This window comes from Zootoca vivipara, chromosome 1 (genome assembly GCF_963506605.1).
Source record: "Zootoca vivipara chromosome 1, rZooViv1.1, whole genome shotgun sequence".
Lineage (NCBI taxonomy): Eukaryota > Metazoa > Chordata > Lepidosauria > Squamata > Lacertidae > Zootoca > Zootoca vivipara.
This window is the reverse complement of record NC_083276.1, coordinates 5,143,981-5,159,751: the sequence shown is the minus strand read 5'-3', so window position 1 is coordinate 5,159,751 and position 15,771 is coordinate 5,143,981. Positions and strand designations below refer to the sequence as shown.

General features: G+C 48.2%; 1 protein-coding gene across 1 annotated transcript in view; it reads left to right on the top strand.

The window, feature by feature from the left end:
* Positions 1-2,521: 2,521 nt before the first annotated feature.
* Positions 2,522-15,771, top strand: part of GCH1 (GTP cyclohydrolase 1) — a 42,737-nt gene continuing 29,487 nt past the window's right edge. The window contains exons 1-2 of the mRNA XM_060270910.1: positions 2,522-3,282; positions 15,253-15,362. Coding sequence (XP_060126893.1) covers positions 2,937-3,282; positions 15,253-15,362 — 456 coding nt within the window. The 5' untranslated portion in view covers positions 2,522-2,936. The remainder of the gene's footprint in view (positions 3,283-15,252; positions 15,363-15,771) is intronic.

The following is a 15,771-nucleotide window of genomic DNA, read 5'->3' as shown; positions in this document are numbered from 1 at the left end:
TTATTACAGTGCTGGAATGGGTTGAGAGGGTTGAACCTCACTCCCAAAGGAGGGAGTGACAGCTACCAACCTAGATATGGCTGATTGGGGACACTGTGTGCCTGTCTCCATGGGAGAGAAAGTGTGTCTGCGTCTATATCTGCACTGTGTGGCCTCGCCAATCACTGGCATGGAGCTCTCCGGAGGGCTGGCGATGAGGAAACGGCAGGTTTTCAGGGTCAAAAAGGTGGCCTGCGCCCAAGGCCAGCTCAAAACATTTTGCTGCCTGAGTTGAATGACAAGATGGCACACACAAGCACACACATGCCCAGTTACACACAAAGTAGCCGACTAGACTAGCAATGGAGTAAGACAATTGGTCCATGTTGCTCAGTATGGCAGCAGCACGCCAATTTTTCAGACAGGCATGTATTTCTCAGCCTTTCCTGGACATCTTGGGATTGAGCCAGGGACCTTTTGCAGAGAAAGCAGATGTTCATACCACTGAGCAACAGCCAGGTGCGGGACAGGCCACACGGTGTACACAGTGTTGTGTAGTGGTTAGAGTTTTGGACTAGGACCTGGGAGACCAGGGTTCAAATCCCCACTCAGCCACGAAGCTCACTTCGAGAGCCAGTCACTGTCTTTCGGAGAATCATAGAATTGTAGGGCTGGCCTGCTACAGAGAAAGGCAGGATACAAATGTGAGAATCTTTTCCTACCCTGATTCATTCCTATACCTCCAGGTCTCCTTTCCTCTAAGAAGACTCCAGGCCATTTTGCACACGCTACATTTATTATTTGTGCCGCTTCCTGCTAGAATTTGCCAGGTACGAAGCATCACGGGACCAGTGCATGCCTTTCTTCACGGGGAGGAAACCCCTAATGGTTTGATGGTGATATAAATGCAATCCCTTACAAGGAAGCAGCGTCTCTAGCGCCCGATATTACCCCAGCTGAAACAGACATGGCTTAAGTGAGCCTGTGGTTCACTCCCACTTGTATCTCCTTACAAGTTTTCAGGAAACATTTAGCATGTCTCTTCCTGAGAGCTTCCTCCAGTCAGAGGGTAGAGGACTCAGTAGCCAATATTATGCATGCATGAATTTAATAATGTGCATCGTACAGTACATATATTAAAAGCTGAGACACTCCCTGCCATAGCTGTCAAGTTCTCCCTTTTTTTAAAGGGAAATTCCCTTATGCCGAATAGGCTTCCTCGCGAGAAAAGGGAAAACTTGACAGTTATGCTCCCTGCCCACAGGTTCATTCTCTGAGGGATCTTAATCTGTTTTATACACTGTTTTTCTTATTGTGTGCCTGGTTTTCTGCAAAGGAGCTTATCTCACTTTGCCATTGCAAAGACCTGGGGCTCATGAATAGGAGTTTGAACCCTTTTCTTGTCTGTGTACTAAGCCATCCTGGAATCACCCTCAAGGCACTTCATATGCATTATTCACTAACCCACACAACAATCCTGCAAGGCAGGCCATTATCATTATTCCACCTCTCTCTTTCCCCCAGTCTCTGGCTGTTATACTCACCCTCACTTCTCTGAGCAGGGAAAAAGCTCCTGGGGCAGAAGACTCACTCAGTTTGGGTTCCTCTGGAAGGAGGATGATGCTACTTACTCCCCCCCCCCGGGAACTTTTGAAGAATTGAGTACAGTCAAGAATAAAGATTATTAATGGCTGATTGCGCTTGGTAATATTGGTACATGATTTTTAAAAATTCCTTCCAGTAGCACCTTAGAGACCAACTAAGTTTGTCATTGGTATGAGCTTTCGTGTGTATGCTACTGCTACTAGACCCCTTATTTAGAGGTTTCTAAGCAGAGGTTGGATGGCCACCTGTCATGGATGCTTTAGCTGAGATTCCTTCATTGCAGGGGGTTCGACTGAATGAGCCTTGTGGTCCCTTCCAACTCTATAATTCAACAACAACAACAACAACAACAGATGGATCAATGGGCTGACTCGGTGCCCATCTGTCCTGGATGCTTTAGCTAAGATTCTTGCATGGGGGGGGGGGGGTTGGACTAGTCAACCCACGGGGTCCCTTCCAAATATTAAATTCTGTGATTCCAAGAACATTACAGTGAGATTAAATTTTAAAAAAACAGGAACGAAAGATAATTGGACTCCACGCTGGGCATTCGGGTTTTTGCGATTTCACATTGTTTTGATGTTTTCATGATTTCAACGTACCCGTCGGCCAGGATATTATTTTTTTACGAGTTGGCGGTGCGCAAAGATCCTCATGAACCAAATAAAAGAATCACGCAGCCTTCCGCGACGACCCGGGCTTCTCCTGTGCTCCCCACGGCGACCCAGCGTCTCCCACTTCGAAAGAGGTCCCTCCGCGTCCCCGCTTGGCCCAGCCTGGGCTCCCCCGGTCGGCCGCCGCTACCCCCGCTTCCGCCCGTGGAGCTCGCCGACCGCCTGATCCTCTTACAGGCTGCCAGGGCGGGTGACGCACGGGCAGGGGAGCCCAATAGGAGCTGCGCCGAAGCCTGGCGCGCTATAAAGTGGGGCGAGCCGGCCGGGGGAAAGTCCGAGGGTGGAGCCGGGTGAAAGGCAGGGCTGGATCCTGACATCGGTGTACTTTTCCCTCCTCCGTCGAGGCGCGCCACGCTGTTCCCTGCCGGAACACGCGCCCCCAGGAACTTCCCAACCTCTCCAGCGCAAAGGCGCACGGGTCACCGCTTTGGCGCACCGTCTCCAGCGCTGGAGACGACGCTGCGCTGCGGATCCCTGCGCTCCTCGTGGGTAGAAAGACTCGCCCCCTCCTTCTGAGACCGGGCACGGCCCCTCGGGTGTTCGTCCCTCCAGGGCGCGCGTCCTTTTGCGCGCAAAGTCGCCAGATCGGTTCGGTTGCAGAGCTTCTCGGGGATCCCCAGCCCAGATCTCCAGGGTTTCCCCCAGTCGCGCACGGACAGGTCTCCCGGTTCCGGCGCAATGGAGAAGGTGAAGGCGCGGGCGCTGCTGGAGCAGCCTCTGCGAGCCGCCAGCTACAACGGCTACGCGCTGGCGGAGAAGCCGCCGCAGGCGCTGCCCGGCCGCTCCTCCGCGGACGCGCCGCGCTGCCCGAAGGCTGCAGCCAGCTCTTTCGAGAGCTGGAGAGAGGAGCGCACCCGCAGCGAGGAAGACAACGAGATGAACCTGCCCGGCTTGGCCGCAGCCTACAGCACCATCCTGCGCGCCCTGGGCGAGGACCCCGATCGCCAGGGGCTGCTCAAGACCCCCTGGAGGGCGGCCACCGCCATGCAGTTCTTCACCAAAGGCTACCAAGAGACCATCACAGGTGAGCAGGGCTCCTGTGCACGAGGGTGCACCTGGAGAATACATCCCCGCCAAACTAAAAACAAAGCAAAATGCCCAGTGCTTTGCATTGTTCCTGTTCCCAACAGCCCTGTGAGGTAGGCAGGTTGCTCTTCTCAAATTAGGGGCAATTCGAGCTGGCTGTAGTCTCCTGTTTCCAATAAATGAATGTGCTTAAAGGGCTCCCTGTAGGACCTTTCAGGCACCCTCCAATGGGGTAGATTACAGCAGACTTGGTGCCTTCCGGCTGTTTTGGACTGCAGTGCTCACTAGGCAGTGCTGCCCAGGGCTGGTGGCCTTGTTTTAGTCCAAAGCAACCAGAGGGCACCGGAATGGAGAAAGGTTGGGAAAGAGACTTGCCTGAGGCCCCTTGAGGAGCTGGGATGAGGTCATCCATGGGTCACCCTGCAGGAGATTACAAAAGTGGGGAAGTGAATTTCCAATGAAATCGTTGTTACTTTGGAAACACCTTGGAATTTAAGAAGCTGGCTTGTACAGAGGTAAGCTGTCTAGCTCAGTATGTCCACACTGACTGGCAGCAGCAGCTCTTCAGGATTTCAGAAAAGGAGGGTTTCCCAGCTATAACTGGAGATAATCATAATACAATAATTTATTATTTATACCCTGTCCATCTGGCTGGGTTTCCCCAGCCACTCTGGGTGGCTCCCAACAGAATAATAATAATAATAATAATAAAGCAATAAAACATCAAACATTAAAAACTTCCCTAAACAGGGGTGCCTTCAGATGTCTTCTAAAAGTCAGGTGGTTGTTTATTTCCTTGACATCTGATGGGCGGGTGCCACTACCAAGAAGGCCCTCTGCCTGGTTCTCTGTAACCTCACTTCTTGCAGTGAGGGAACCGCCAGAAGGCCCTTGGAGCTGGACCTCAGTGTCCGGGCAGAACGATGGGGGTGGAGACACTCCTTCAGGTATACTGGGCTGTCAGGTTAGCAGTGCAGATGAGGTCAGGTGAATGCCATAATCCCATTGTTCATCAGGCTACCCACTCCCAATAACTTTTTTCATGGTCAGTCACCACCAGTATAGACCACATGAGCATACATGCAAAGTTGGGATGCGGGTGGCGCTGTGGTCCAAACCACTGAGCCTCTTGGGCTTGCCGATCGGAAGGTCGGCAGTTCGAATCCCTGTGATGGAGTGAGCTCCCATTTCTCTGTCCCAGCTCCTGCCAGCCTAGCAGTTTGAAAGCATCCCAGGGCAAGTAGATAAATAGGTACCGCTGTGGTGGAAAGGTAAACGGCATTTCTGTGTGCTCTGGTTTCTGTCACGGTGTTCCATTGCACCAGAATCGGTTTAGGTTTAGTCCTGCTGGCCACATGACCCGGAAAGCTGTCTGTGGACAAACACCAGCTCCCTCGGCCTGAAGTGAGATGAGCGCCGCAACCCCATAGTCACCTTTGACTGGATTTAACTGTCCAGGGGTCCTTTGCCTTTTTTTTTTACTTGTAAAGTGAGTTGGGTATTTTGTCCCAATCACTTTGCCCTTGCTTGCATTTTTGTCCGTCCTGGACAGGGGCCACACCAGGACAAATTCAGAACCGCTTCTGCCGAAGGCGTAGCGAGGCAAATGCTTCAAAATTCATAGAATCATAGAGTTGGAAGAGACCAGAAGGGCCATCCAGTCCAACCCCCTGCCAAGCAGGAAACGCCATCAAAGCATTCTTGACATATGCCTGTCAAGCCTCTGCTTAAAGACCTCCAAAGAAGGAGACTCCACCACACTCCTTGGCAGCAAGTTCCACTGCCGAACAGCTCTTACTGTCAGGAAGTTCTTCCTAATGTTTAGGTGGAATCTTCTTTCTTGTAGCTGGAATCCATTGCTCCGTGTCCGCTTCTCTGGAGCAGCAGAAAACAACAATTCTTGCTCTGCATTAAACTACAGGCTTTGGAGTTAGCGCTGCAGCTGGCTGCCACTTGTCAGTTTGTTTGCTTTTGTGTGTTGTAAGGTCTAGCCGCGTGCACTTAGCTGCTGAGCAACTAGCACGAACCGATAAAGCGACAATGGCAACAGCTTCTCCTTACTGACTTCTGCCTGGTGAATCACCTGAAAGTGCATTGCAGATCACTGTTTTGAGAATCACTTGCGATTTTTAATCAGTAGTGCAACTCACTTGGTGTAGCACTTTCCATTTTCTTGACTCGATACTTGAGAACATTAGATCATGGATCCGAACACAGGTGAAGTAATCTTAAGAGACTCTCAGGATCTGGTGCCAGATGTAAATGTTGTTGAACCAAATGCGGATAGTGACCCTAGTGCTATCAAATTCAATTTATATGTAAATGGGCAATTGCCAAGAAAGTCCAGCCTATTGACATTTTACTTCAAAATACCTGAGAAATTTGGGGAACTGGTAAAAGAGGAAGTTGAAAAGAGGAGTCTAAAGTGGTTAAATCTCTCCAGAATGCTTGTGGATATTCAAAGCCACAATATTAGAAGCTTGGCTAAAATATACACTGTAGGACCAGACTTTGGGACAATTGATAAACGGCTTCTGCTATTAATTCAGGCACTGCACGCAAACACGGCCCTCAGAGTTAGGTGTAGCCACCTAGGACATCTAACAGATCCCATTAAAACCTATAAGGGTGTCAGACAAGGGTGCCTTCTGGCCCCACTACTATTCAATTTTTATTTAAATAATTTAGTAGCCGCATTAAATGATTTACAATTCCATCCACCGAAGCTCGCAAACCGGCACATTTCGGTTTTACTATATGCCGATGACGCGGTAATCCTCTCCAGAACCCCTATTGGACTCAAACGGGCACTAAGGAAGCTTGCTACATACTGCGAAACCGATCGCCTTAAAATTTATTACCAAAAAACCTTTGGGGGAAAAAATCACAGCTCAGAAGCTGGGAACTTCAAGGCCACAAATTAGAACAAGTTACAAATTACAAATACCTCGGAATGGTGGTACAGGCCTCAGGATCCAACAACCTTCACGTAAGTTCTATCAGCCGAAAAAACCCCGCAAACTTCATCCTCAAATTTTTTAGAACACAAGGTTTTTTTTTGTTTTGTTCCTGCGGCCCTTAAGCTATTTAAGGCCAAAAGGCTGGCTCCGCTCCTCTACAGAGCCTTCCTGGGTCCGCCCTCCTCTTCCTTCTCTCCCTTGGAGCGCGTACAATCCAAATTTCTCAGAGCCCTCCTACACGTCCCCAGATGCGTTTCGAACTCATGGGTCAGACTTGAAACGGGAATGATGAGAGTGGAGGCTTTAATCAGCCTATCATCAATCTACAAATGGCTGGCATTAAATCTGCTCCCCCGATGAATAGCTCCATTGATCCTCTGTGACCAGTTCCAGTCCGGCTGGCAGTTAGCAGTCCTTAGCTGAACACTCTCCAGAAAATGGGCTTTGCCCTCCAAGCCCTTCTAAGTATGGGATTGGGCCAAGCAAAAGCCACGTTCAGACAAAGACTCATACCATAGACATTGAGAGACAACAGGACTGCTCAAGATGCCCTGAATATAAAATTTGAGAACGTGAGAGAGATATAGCCGCTCCGGCACCCTACCTCTCCTTTCTCTTATCAAAAACCGCAAGAAGGGCGTATACACTCACCAGAAGCACGGCCCTGCCCACGCCTGTCTTGGAAGGATCCTACAAAAAAATACCATATGCTCAAAGATTCTGTGCCTGCCCATTAGGGGAAACAGGAAGCCCAGAGCACCTTTTCTTTCAGTGTTTCCCAACCTTGTGCCTCCAGCTGTTTTTGGACTACAACTCCCATCATCCCTAGCTAGCAAGACCACTGGTTCCGGAATGATGGGAATTGTAGTCCAAAAACAGCTGGAGGCACAAGGTTGGGAAACACTGCTTTAGATGCCCCTTCTATGAAGAGGCACGCAGGGAAATCTTGGACCCCATACTGGCGAGGTCAGTAGGCCTCCCGGAAAAGCAAATATACGACCTGCTCCTTTTAGGTAAAGACCAGAAGATAACCAGGACGGTCGCCAGATTCTGTGTCCAGATATGCAGACATAGACTCTCTCCTCAGAAGCACCAGCCCGTCTGAATGTCCCAAAACACAGTTCCCCGAGTGTCCCAGGCTCAGTTTTCTGCGGCAGCTTTTTAAGTTTTAAGCTTTAAGCACTCTTATCCCCCTTGCTTTTATAAATATCAATTCTATTGTTGTATAAAGCGTCACATGTATGATATGTTCTCTGGAATTGTTCTTCCAAAGGAATTTTTATAAGAGCTGGTCTTCGACCGTAATAAAGTATTCGTATTCGTATACACTGTATATCATTTGTTTGCTGGCTTTCCAAAGTTCAAACCATGCTCAGGACTGCTTCCAACGGGAAAATACACGTAACTGCAAACGTAACGACAAAACTACTCATAATAAGCAATATAGGAAACATTTAGAAAATACAAAACCAAGCCAAACAGTTTCCACAGTGGATAGTTTTGTGGCAAAGGATTTGTGCAAAAGAGACAAGTGTGTCGGTCTGCCTTGAAAGTGGCAGAATAAAGCCTGACTCTGCCCTCCCATTTCCCCTCGCACTGTGTGCAATCACAAATGTGAATTAAATTAGACCTCTTTTCTCTGCTGCCAATGTTGATGGAGGAACTAGCAGATGCTTTCCAAACAATTGATTCTATTTGGGGCTCGGCGCATGATTCCAGACCTCTTTAGAGACACTGATGGCAGAAGCAAACCTTGTTGCCTCTTGTACGTCACCCTTCTTGTAAATACCATTTTTGGCAGGAAAGCAGAGTGAAGAAAGGCTGCAATTTCGACCAGGTGTCTCGGAAAGCCTTTTATTGCCTCTGAATGATCTGCCGTGTTTTCAACTTGTTTAAACAGTCAATGCATTGGGGAGAGTGCCTTGATTTGACTCTCATGAAAAGTAAACTTACCAAAGCTCTTTTTTATTTTTCAGAATTTTTTTTAAATGTTGGCATAATTTTTTATTTTCTTTTTTACAGTTAAGCTGAAAGGAGTAAAACTTTGTAACCAATAATATTTTCTTCTGAAGGCAAGTTTCGTTCTGCGGTGTTTATGTTCATAACTATAAGACTTCCTTGCAAGTGGTGTTGATGAAGCAGAGAATGGGGAAAATGCAGAGTGCACCCCTTCGATGGGCGGTTACTTTAATGGGCATAGTCATAGTACCACCCTATTCTGCCATGGTCGGACCCCACCTGGAATACTGCGTCCCATTCTGGGTGCCACAATTTAAGAAGGGTGTTGACAAGGCTGGAATATGTGCAGAGGAGGGAGACCAAGATAATCAAGGGTCTGGAAACCAAGTTTTATGAGGAGCACTTTAAGGAGTTGGGGGTGTTTACCCTGGAAAAGAGGAGATTGAGAGGAGACAGGATACCTATCTTCAAATATCTGAAGGGCTGTTGTACTATTGCTTTTCTGTTCTCTCTTGGAGATGAAGAAGGAGAGAGGAGCCATGATTTATTTTGTTCTGTTTTGTATATAATAAGAGAGCTGGACCATAAAGAAGGCAGATCGCCGAATAATTGATGCTTTTGAATTACGGTGCTGGAGGAGACTCTTGAGAGTCCCATGGACTGCAAGAAGATCAAACCTATCCATTCTTCAGGAAATCAGCCCTGAGCACTCACTGGAAGGACAGATCCTGAAGCTGAGGCTCCAATACTTTGGCCACCTCATGAGAAGTGAAGATTCTCTGGAAAAGACCCTGATGTTGGGAAAGATGGAGGGCACTAGGAGAAGGGGACGACAGAGGACGAGATGGTTGGACAGTGTTCTCGAAGCTACGAACATGAGTTTGACCAAACTGCGGGAGGCAGTGGAAGACAGGAGTGCCTGGCGTGCTATGGTCCATAGGGTCACGCAGAGTCAGACATGACTAAACAACAACAACAACAACAACATTGCTTTTCTGTTCTATCTTGGAGATGAAGAAGGAGAGAGGAGCCATGATTTATTTTGTTCTGTTTTGTATATAATAAAGTAGCTTAGAAATCCACCCCCCCCCCCAATGCTTAGCTTCTGCGTGGACTCTGCTATTGTATTGTGTGCACATATCTTCGGATATGTGTTGCAGAAGCGTGTTGGGAAAGATGAGTGACGAATCATCTTGGGGGTCGCTTGTGGGGGGGAGAACGTTGCCCCCTGGCGTTCTCTAGTTGGTGCAAGAAGCCCAGTGAGGTCCAGCTCCGTGTACCCATTCACTAACAGTGCCCAGAACTAGACACGGACGAGATGGGCCAGCAGCCTCTTTTATTATGTTCTCAAGAGACCAAAGGATGCGGTGCCTTTGGCACTTGCTTGAAAATCCAATGCTCTCACAGGCATTGAAAGGTTGACCCCCCCCCCCGCTGTAGCAGAGTGCAACTCTTGCCAGTTATGTGGCAAGATGGGAGATGGAAAGGCAAGAGGCAGGAGTTTTGAGGAAAGCCCTTTGGCACATGGGATAAGCATTGCTGGCTGATGTTTCGGTCGGCTCCTGCGTTTGAAGCAACTTCGTAAACTTCTCGTGGTTTTGGTTCTTCCTGCTGTGGCTGGAGAATGCAAATGCCCCAGACAGCCTTCCATCCTAGCCATTTTGTGTCTTCCGTTAACCTGCCCTGAAGGCAGCCTCTTCAGCCCCATTACGGCTGTCAAGACTTTGCTTTCCGCTTTCCGCTCGCCTCCCGAGTGACATTAAAGCCATGCAAATAGTTCCTATAGCAACAGGCTCTTTTACCTCTGACGCAAAGGCTCCAAATCATGGGCGATTCTCTTCCCTTCCTATTCAGGTTTTATCTCCTCCCAACTGTTGCGATCCTCTCTTTCATCTCATCCAACGTCCACTTTTGCCTGTGGGGAGTTTGCACTCCACACATGCTCTCAATACCCTATCGGCGGATGCTCTGTTAGTTGTAGGTAAATGCATTTCAGGGGGTTGGACTGGATGACCCCTGGGGTCCCTCCCAAAACATCACACAGAAGTTAAATTCTATTGAGTTCAGTGGGGCCTTGCTGTGCTTTTACCTGGGAGTAAGTCCGGTTGGACTCGATAAGACCTAGCATCTGTGTAGACGGGGATAGAGGATCACACTCCTGTTTGCGTTTGATTTCAGTAGGACTTAAAAGCATTTCCCTTGGGCAGGGAGTCCAGTTTCCTTTGCTAGTTGACTCTGGTTCCTAAGCAGCGCCTTCTTAAGAGCAGCCCCATCAGAACCCAGGCGTAATAACCGCTGCTAATATGATGGTGGTGTTTCCGTCCGTTATTCCTGCACCAGGGTATAAAAGTCATGATTGAATTCATTCTCACAACAGCCTTGCGAGGCAGGCAGTTTTGTAGCCATTTTACAGAGAGTGAGTTGCCTTCCCCGACCTGGTGTGCTCACGAGAACATAAACAGAGCCTGCTGGATCAGGCCAATGTCCCACCTGGTCCAGCACTCTGTTCTCGCAAGGCCACATCCAGTTCCCTGTGGGAAACTAGCGAGTAGGATTCATGTATAAGAACCCCCTCCCCTCCTGTGGCTTCCAGAAACAGGTGTTCAGAAGCATAGCGAAGTATTAAATGTATGATTGTGTTTTTATATTTTGCTGGAAGCCACCCAGAATGGCTGGGGCAAGCCAGTCAAATGGATGGCTAACAACAACAACAACAAATTTTTATTATCTGAAGAAGAAGTGCATGCACACAAAATCTGAAGAAGTGTGCATGCACACGAAAGCTCATACCTATGACAAACTTAAGTTGGTCTCTAAGGTGCTACTGGAAGGATTTTTATTTTTTGTTAAAATAAACTCCCCATAGGCAAAAGTGACGTTGGATGAGATGAAAGAGAGGATCACAACAGTTGGGAGGAGATAAGAAAGGTTGTTTTCTGCTGCTCCAGAGAAGTGGACACGGAGCAATGGATTCAAACTACAAGAAAGAAGATTCCACCTAAACATTAGGAAGAACTTCCTGACAGTAAGAGCTGTTTGGCAGTGGAATTTGCTACCAAGGAGTGTGGTGGAGTCTCCTTCTTTGGAGGTCTTTAAGCAGAGGCTTGACAGGCATATGTCAAGAATGCTTTGATGGTTTTTCCTGCTTGGCAGGGGGTTGGACTGGATGGCCCTTGTGGTCTCTTCCAACTCTATGATTCTATGATTCTTTGATTCTAACTTTTTATTATGTGTGGCTTCCCACACATATAAAAACATGATAAAGTGTCAAACATTAAAAACTTCCTGATACAGGGCTGTCTTCAGATGTCTTGTAAAAGTTGTGTAGTTCTATATCTCCTTGGCATCTGATGGGAGGGCAATCCACAGGGAGGGCACCACTGCCGAGAAGGCTCTCTGCCTATTATTATTATTATTATTATTATTATTATTATTATTATTATTATTATTGCTGCTTCCAACTGTGGAGGTAGAGCATAGCCAAAACGGTTAGTACCCACCGATTACCTCTCCTTCATGAATTTGCCCAGTCCTCCTCTTCTAAAGCCATTCAAGTTGGCAACCATCATTGCCTCCTGCGGGAGAGAGTTCCACCGATTAACTCTGCACACTGCATGAAGGCACCCTTTATTTATCTGTCCTGAACTCTCCAACATTCCGCTTCATTTGCTGTCCACGATCCCTGGTGTTCGGAGAGAAACTTTCCTCCGTCTCCTTGCTCTGGAGGCCTTTGAAGTCCCCATCAGTCACGCAGCCGGAACTGATTGACGGGAGTTGTGACGCACAACATTTGCAGGGCACCAGGTTGGCAAAGGTTGCCTTACGGGAAGGGAGTTGGCCAGAGGCAAATGTAATTGTGGCTGCCCTTTGTACTCGCTTGGAAAGCCTCCCTGCTCTCCCCCCCCCAACAACCCGCCTTCTCCAGACACTTCCTGGTGATGGACATGACAGAGGAGCCGAGAGCCGCTCCATCCCTGGTCGCCAGGGTTACCTGCATCTGGCTGCGCACAGGAAATTAAAACCGCCCGCGATAGCATATCACTATCAGCCCCAAATGGCAGCTCCTAGGCATCCATCGGTGCCTATGTTTGTGAGGGGTGTTTGTGCGTCTGTGTTTGTGTCAGAGGAAGCTGTAAAAGAAAAGGCGTCTAGCACAGCTGTAGGTTTTTTTAAATTAGCTTTTGAGTCACTTGGAGACGGGGCGGGGAGCTTTTGATGGGCTCCGAGGGTGGGGACCGCTGCCCGAAAGCCCTTTTGTTCTTATTCAGATTGGCTCTTGCACAGGAACTGTGTAAAAAGTAAAAAAATGAAGTCCAGCAAAGCATTTATGCATAGACTTCCTTTCCTTTCCCTCCCTCCCTCCTGAGGGCAGGTAACCCAGAGTAGGAAAATTCCAGACGGCAGCAAATGTGTGATTCTGGTGACGCCTCTTTCGACTTTCCCCATCTGCTTTACGGTTTGTTTGTTTGTTTGCTTGCTTTCACAATAGTGCGAGGGAGGCAGCTGCTGTACCCATTTTACAGATGGAGAACTGAGAAAAAGATGTTGCTCGGCGGGGTCATGGCAGCCTCATTGCAAAAGGTCGATCACTGCCATTTCCCAGGAAGGACTTAGGAGAGTGCCCTTTCTGAAATAATAATAATAATAATATTCTGAAATAATAATAATAATAATTATAATTATAATACCCCGCCCATCTGGCTGGGTTTCCCCAGCCATTCTGGGCGGCTTCCAGCAAAATTAAAATACAATAATTCATCAAATATCAAAAGCTTTTCTAAACAGGGCTGCCTTCCGATGTCTTCTAAAAGTCAGATAGGTGTTTATCTCTTTGACATTTGATGGGAGGGCGTTCCACAGGGCGGGTGCCACCACTGAGAAGGCCCTCTGCCTGGTTCCCTGTAACCTCGCAGTGAGGGAACTGCCAGAAGGCCCTCGGCGCTGGACCTCAGTGTCCGGGCACTACTATGGGGGTGGAGACGCTCCTTCAGGTATAGTGGGCAGGGTTGCTGACCGTCAGGGTTGATAATACTGACCTAGGTGGGTCTGTGGTCTGACTCTGTATAAGGCTGCATCCTATGCTCCTAAGCTGAGACACAAACTAAAATCTCACAGATCCAAGTCTAACGGGGCTCCTCGATGCTTTGCTGTTGCTTGAGGCTCAGGTGGCCTGGAGCGCCTTCCATCTGCTTTGGCTGGTGGCCCAGCTACGCCCCTATCTGGACACGGACAGCCTAACTACTGTTGTCTGTGCTCTGTTAACCTCAAGGTTAGATTACTGCAATGCGTTAAACGTAGGGCTTCCCCTGGAGACTGCTTGGAAATTTCGGCTGGTGCAGAATTTGGCAGCCAGCTTGCTCACCGGGGCAAGATGGTGTGAGCAATTATCACCGATCCTGGCCTGACTGCACTAGCTGCCAATTAGTTTCCAGGCCCAGTTCAAAGTGCTGGTTATAAAGCCTCAGGACCTCAATTCCTCAAGGGTCACATCTCCCCATAGGAATAGATCCAGGCCCTGCAATTGTCATCTGAGGCCCTTCTTTGTGTGCCTCCTCCTCGGGAAGTCCAGAGGTTTGCAACACAAGGAAGAGCCTTTTCGGTGATGGCCCCCTCTTTGTGGAATGCTGTCCCCAGAGAGTCTCACCTGGTGCTATCATTGTTGTTGTTGTTGTTGTTGTTTAGTCGCTTAGTCGTGTCCGACTCTTCATGACCCCATGGACCAGAGCACGCCAGGCACTCCTGTCTTGCACTGCCTCCCGCAGTTTGGTCAGACTCATGTTCGTAGCTTCGAGAACACTGTCCAACCATCTTGTCCTCTGTCGTCCCCTTCTCCTAGTGCCCTCAATCTTTCCCAACATCAGGGTCTTTTCCAAGGATTCTTCTCTTCTCATGAGGTGGCCAAAGTATTGGAGCCTCAGCTTCAGGATCTGTCCTTCCAGTGAGCACTCAGAGCTGATTTCCTTCAGAATGGATAGGTTTGATCTTCTTGCAGTCCATGGGACTCTCAAGAGTCTCCTCCAGCACCATAATTCAAAAGCATCAATTCTTTGGCGATCAGCCTTCTTTATGGTCCAGCTCTCACTTCCATACATCACTACTGGGAAAACCATAGCTTTAACTATACGGACCTTTGTCGGCAAGGTGATGTCTCTGCTTTTTAAGATGCTGTCTATGGTGCTATCATTACATGTCTTTAGGTGCCAGGTGAAAACATTCCTCTTTACCCAGGCCTTTGGCCATTAAATAATCTATGGCCTGTTAAATGGGGGGCGGTGGTGGGGGAGGACTGTTATTATTTAAGATGTATTTTAAGCTGTATTTTAATTAACTGGTGTTTTTTTCTATTACGTCTTATTGTAATTATATTTAGTGTTAGCCACCCTGAGCCCGGCCCTGGCTGGGGAGGGTGGGGTATTATTATTATTATTATTATTATTATTATTAATTATTATTTTCTGCATTATGTTCTTGATGTTGTGCACTGTTGCAGGATCTTTGGATAAAGGGCAGTCTATAAATCAAGCAAATAATAACTAAATAACTCTGTAGCCACAGGCCCATGTCAGCAGAGGTAATTCAGCTCATATATATTCCTCTAGGAGGACTAGACACTTGTTTTAAAAGGGTCGGGGATTGTTCTGTCGGTGCAAGCATTTCAGCTTGCCAGGCAGAACAATCTCACTTCTCTTCCCTTGCACACTGTTCTGCCGGGTCTTAGCTAATTGTGGGGGGCGTTGCGTGTTTGTGGGGGGGGGAGAGTGGAAGCGGAAAGCCCCATTTGCAAACAGAAGTCATTGCCCAGGGCTTCTAATGATGGGACCCATAAAACTGGGCCAGCCAGATGCAGAAATCTGTGCCTGTATCACAGAAGTACAAATGTGCAGAAATACGATATATAATTGGGCCAAACAAGGATCGATACCAGATATTTGGTTTGGCGATGACCCAGCTGGGAACAGCAAGGGCGGAAGCAGTCAAAACACACCGTTCTTCCTTCACCGTAATCAGTAGCAACTTGGTCATTACTAATGTGCTTTGCTTGATTTCAGATGTACTAAACGATGCCATATTTGATGAAGATCACGACGAAATGGTGATCGTGAAGGACATAGACATGTTCTCGATGTGCGAGCATCACCTGGTTCCATTTGTGGGAAAGGTAATTTTTGACTTGCTTTCCTCCTTTTTCGCTTTTTTGTTTATTTTTAAAAAACCAACCACACACAGAGAATGAACAGGCGTATGAATCTGAATGTTTGGTTCACCAAACCCTTTAGGGCAGGCATCCCCAAACTTCGGCCCTCCAGATGTTTTGGACTACAATTCCCATCTTCCCTGACCACTGGTCCTGTTAGCTAGGGATCATGGGAGTTGTAGGCCAAAACATCTGGAGGGCCGTAGTTTGGGGATGCCTGCTTTAGGAATTCCATCGGCAAGTTATTGCAGAATCATAGAACTGAAGAGCCGGAATTTACCCCCAGGGGCAAGGGCGTACCCACCACGGGGCAAGTTAGGGCAGCTGCCCTACTCTAGAAGCAGGGCTGGTGGGCAGAGGCGGAGCACAGCCC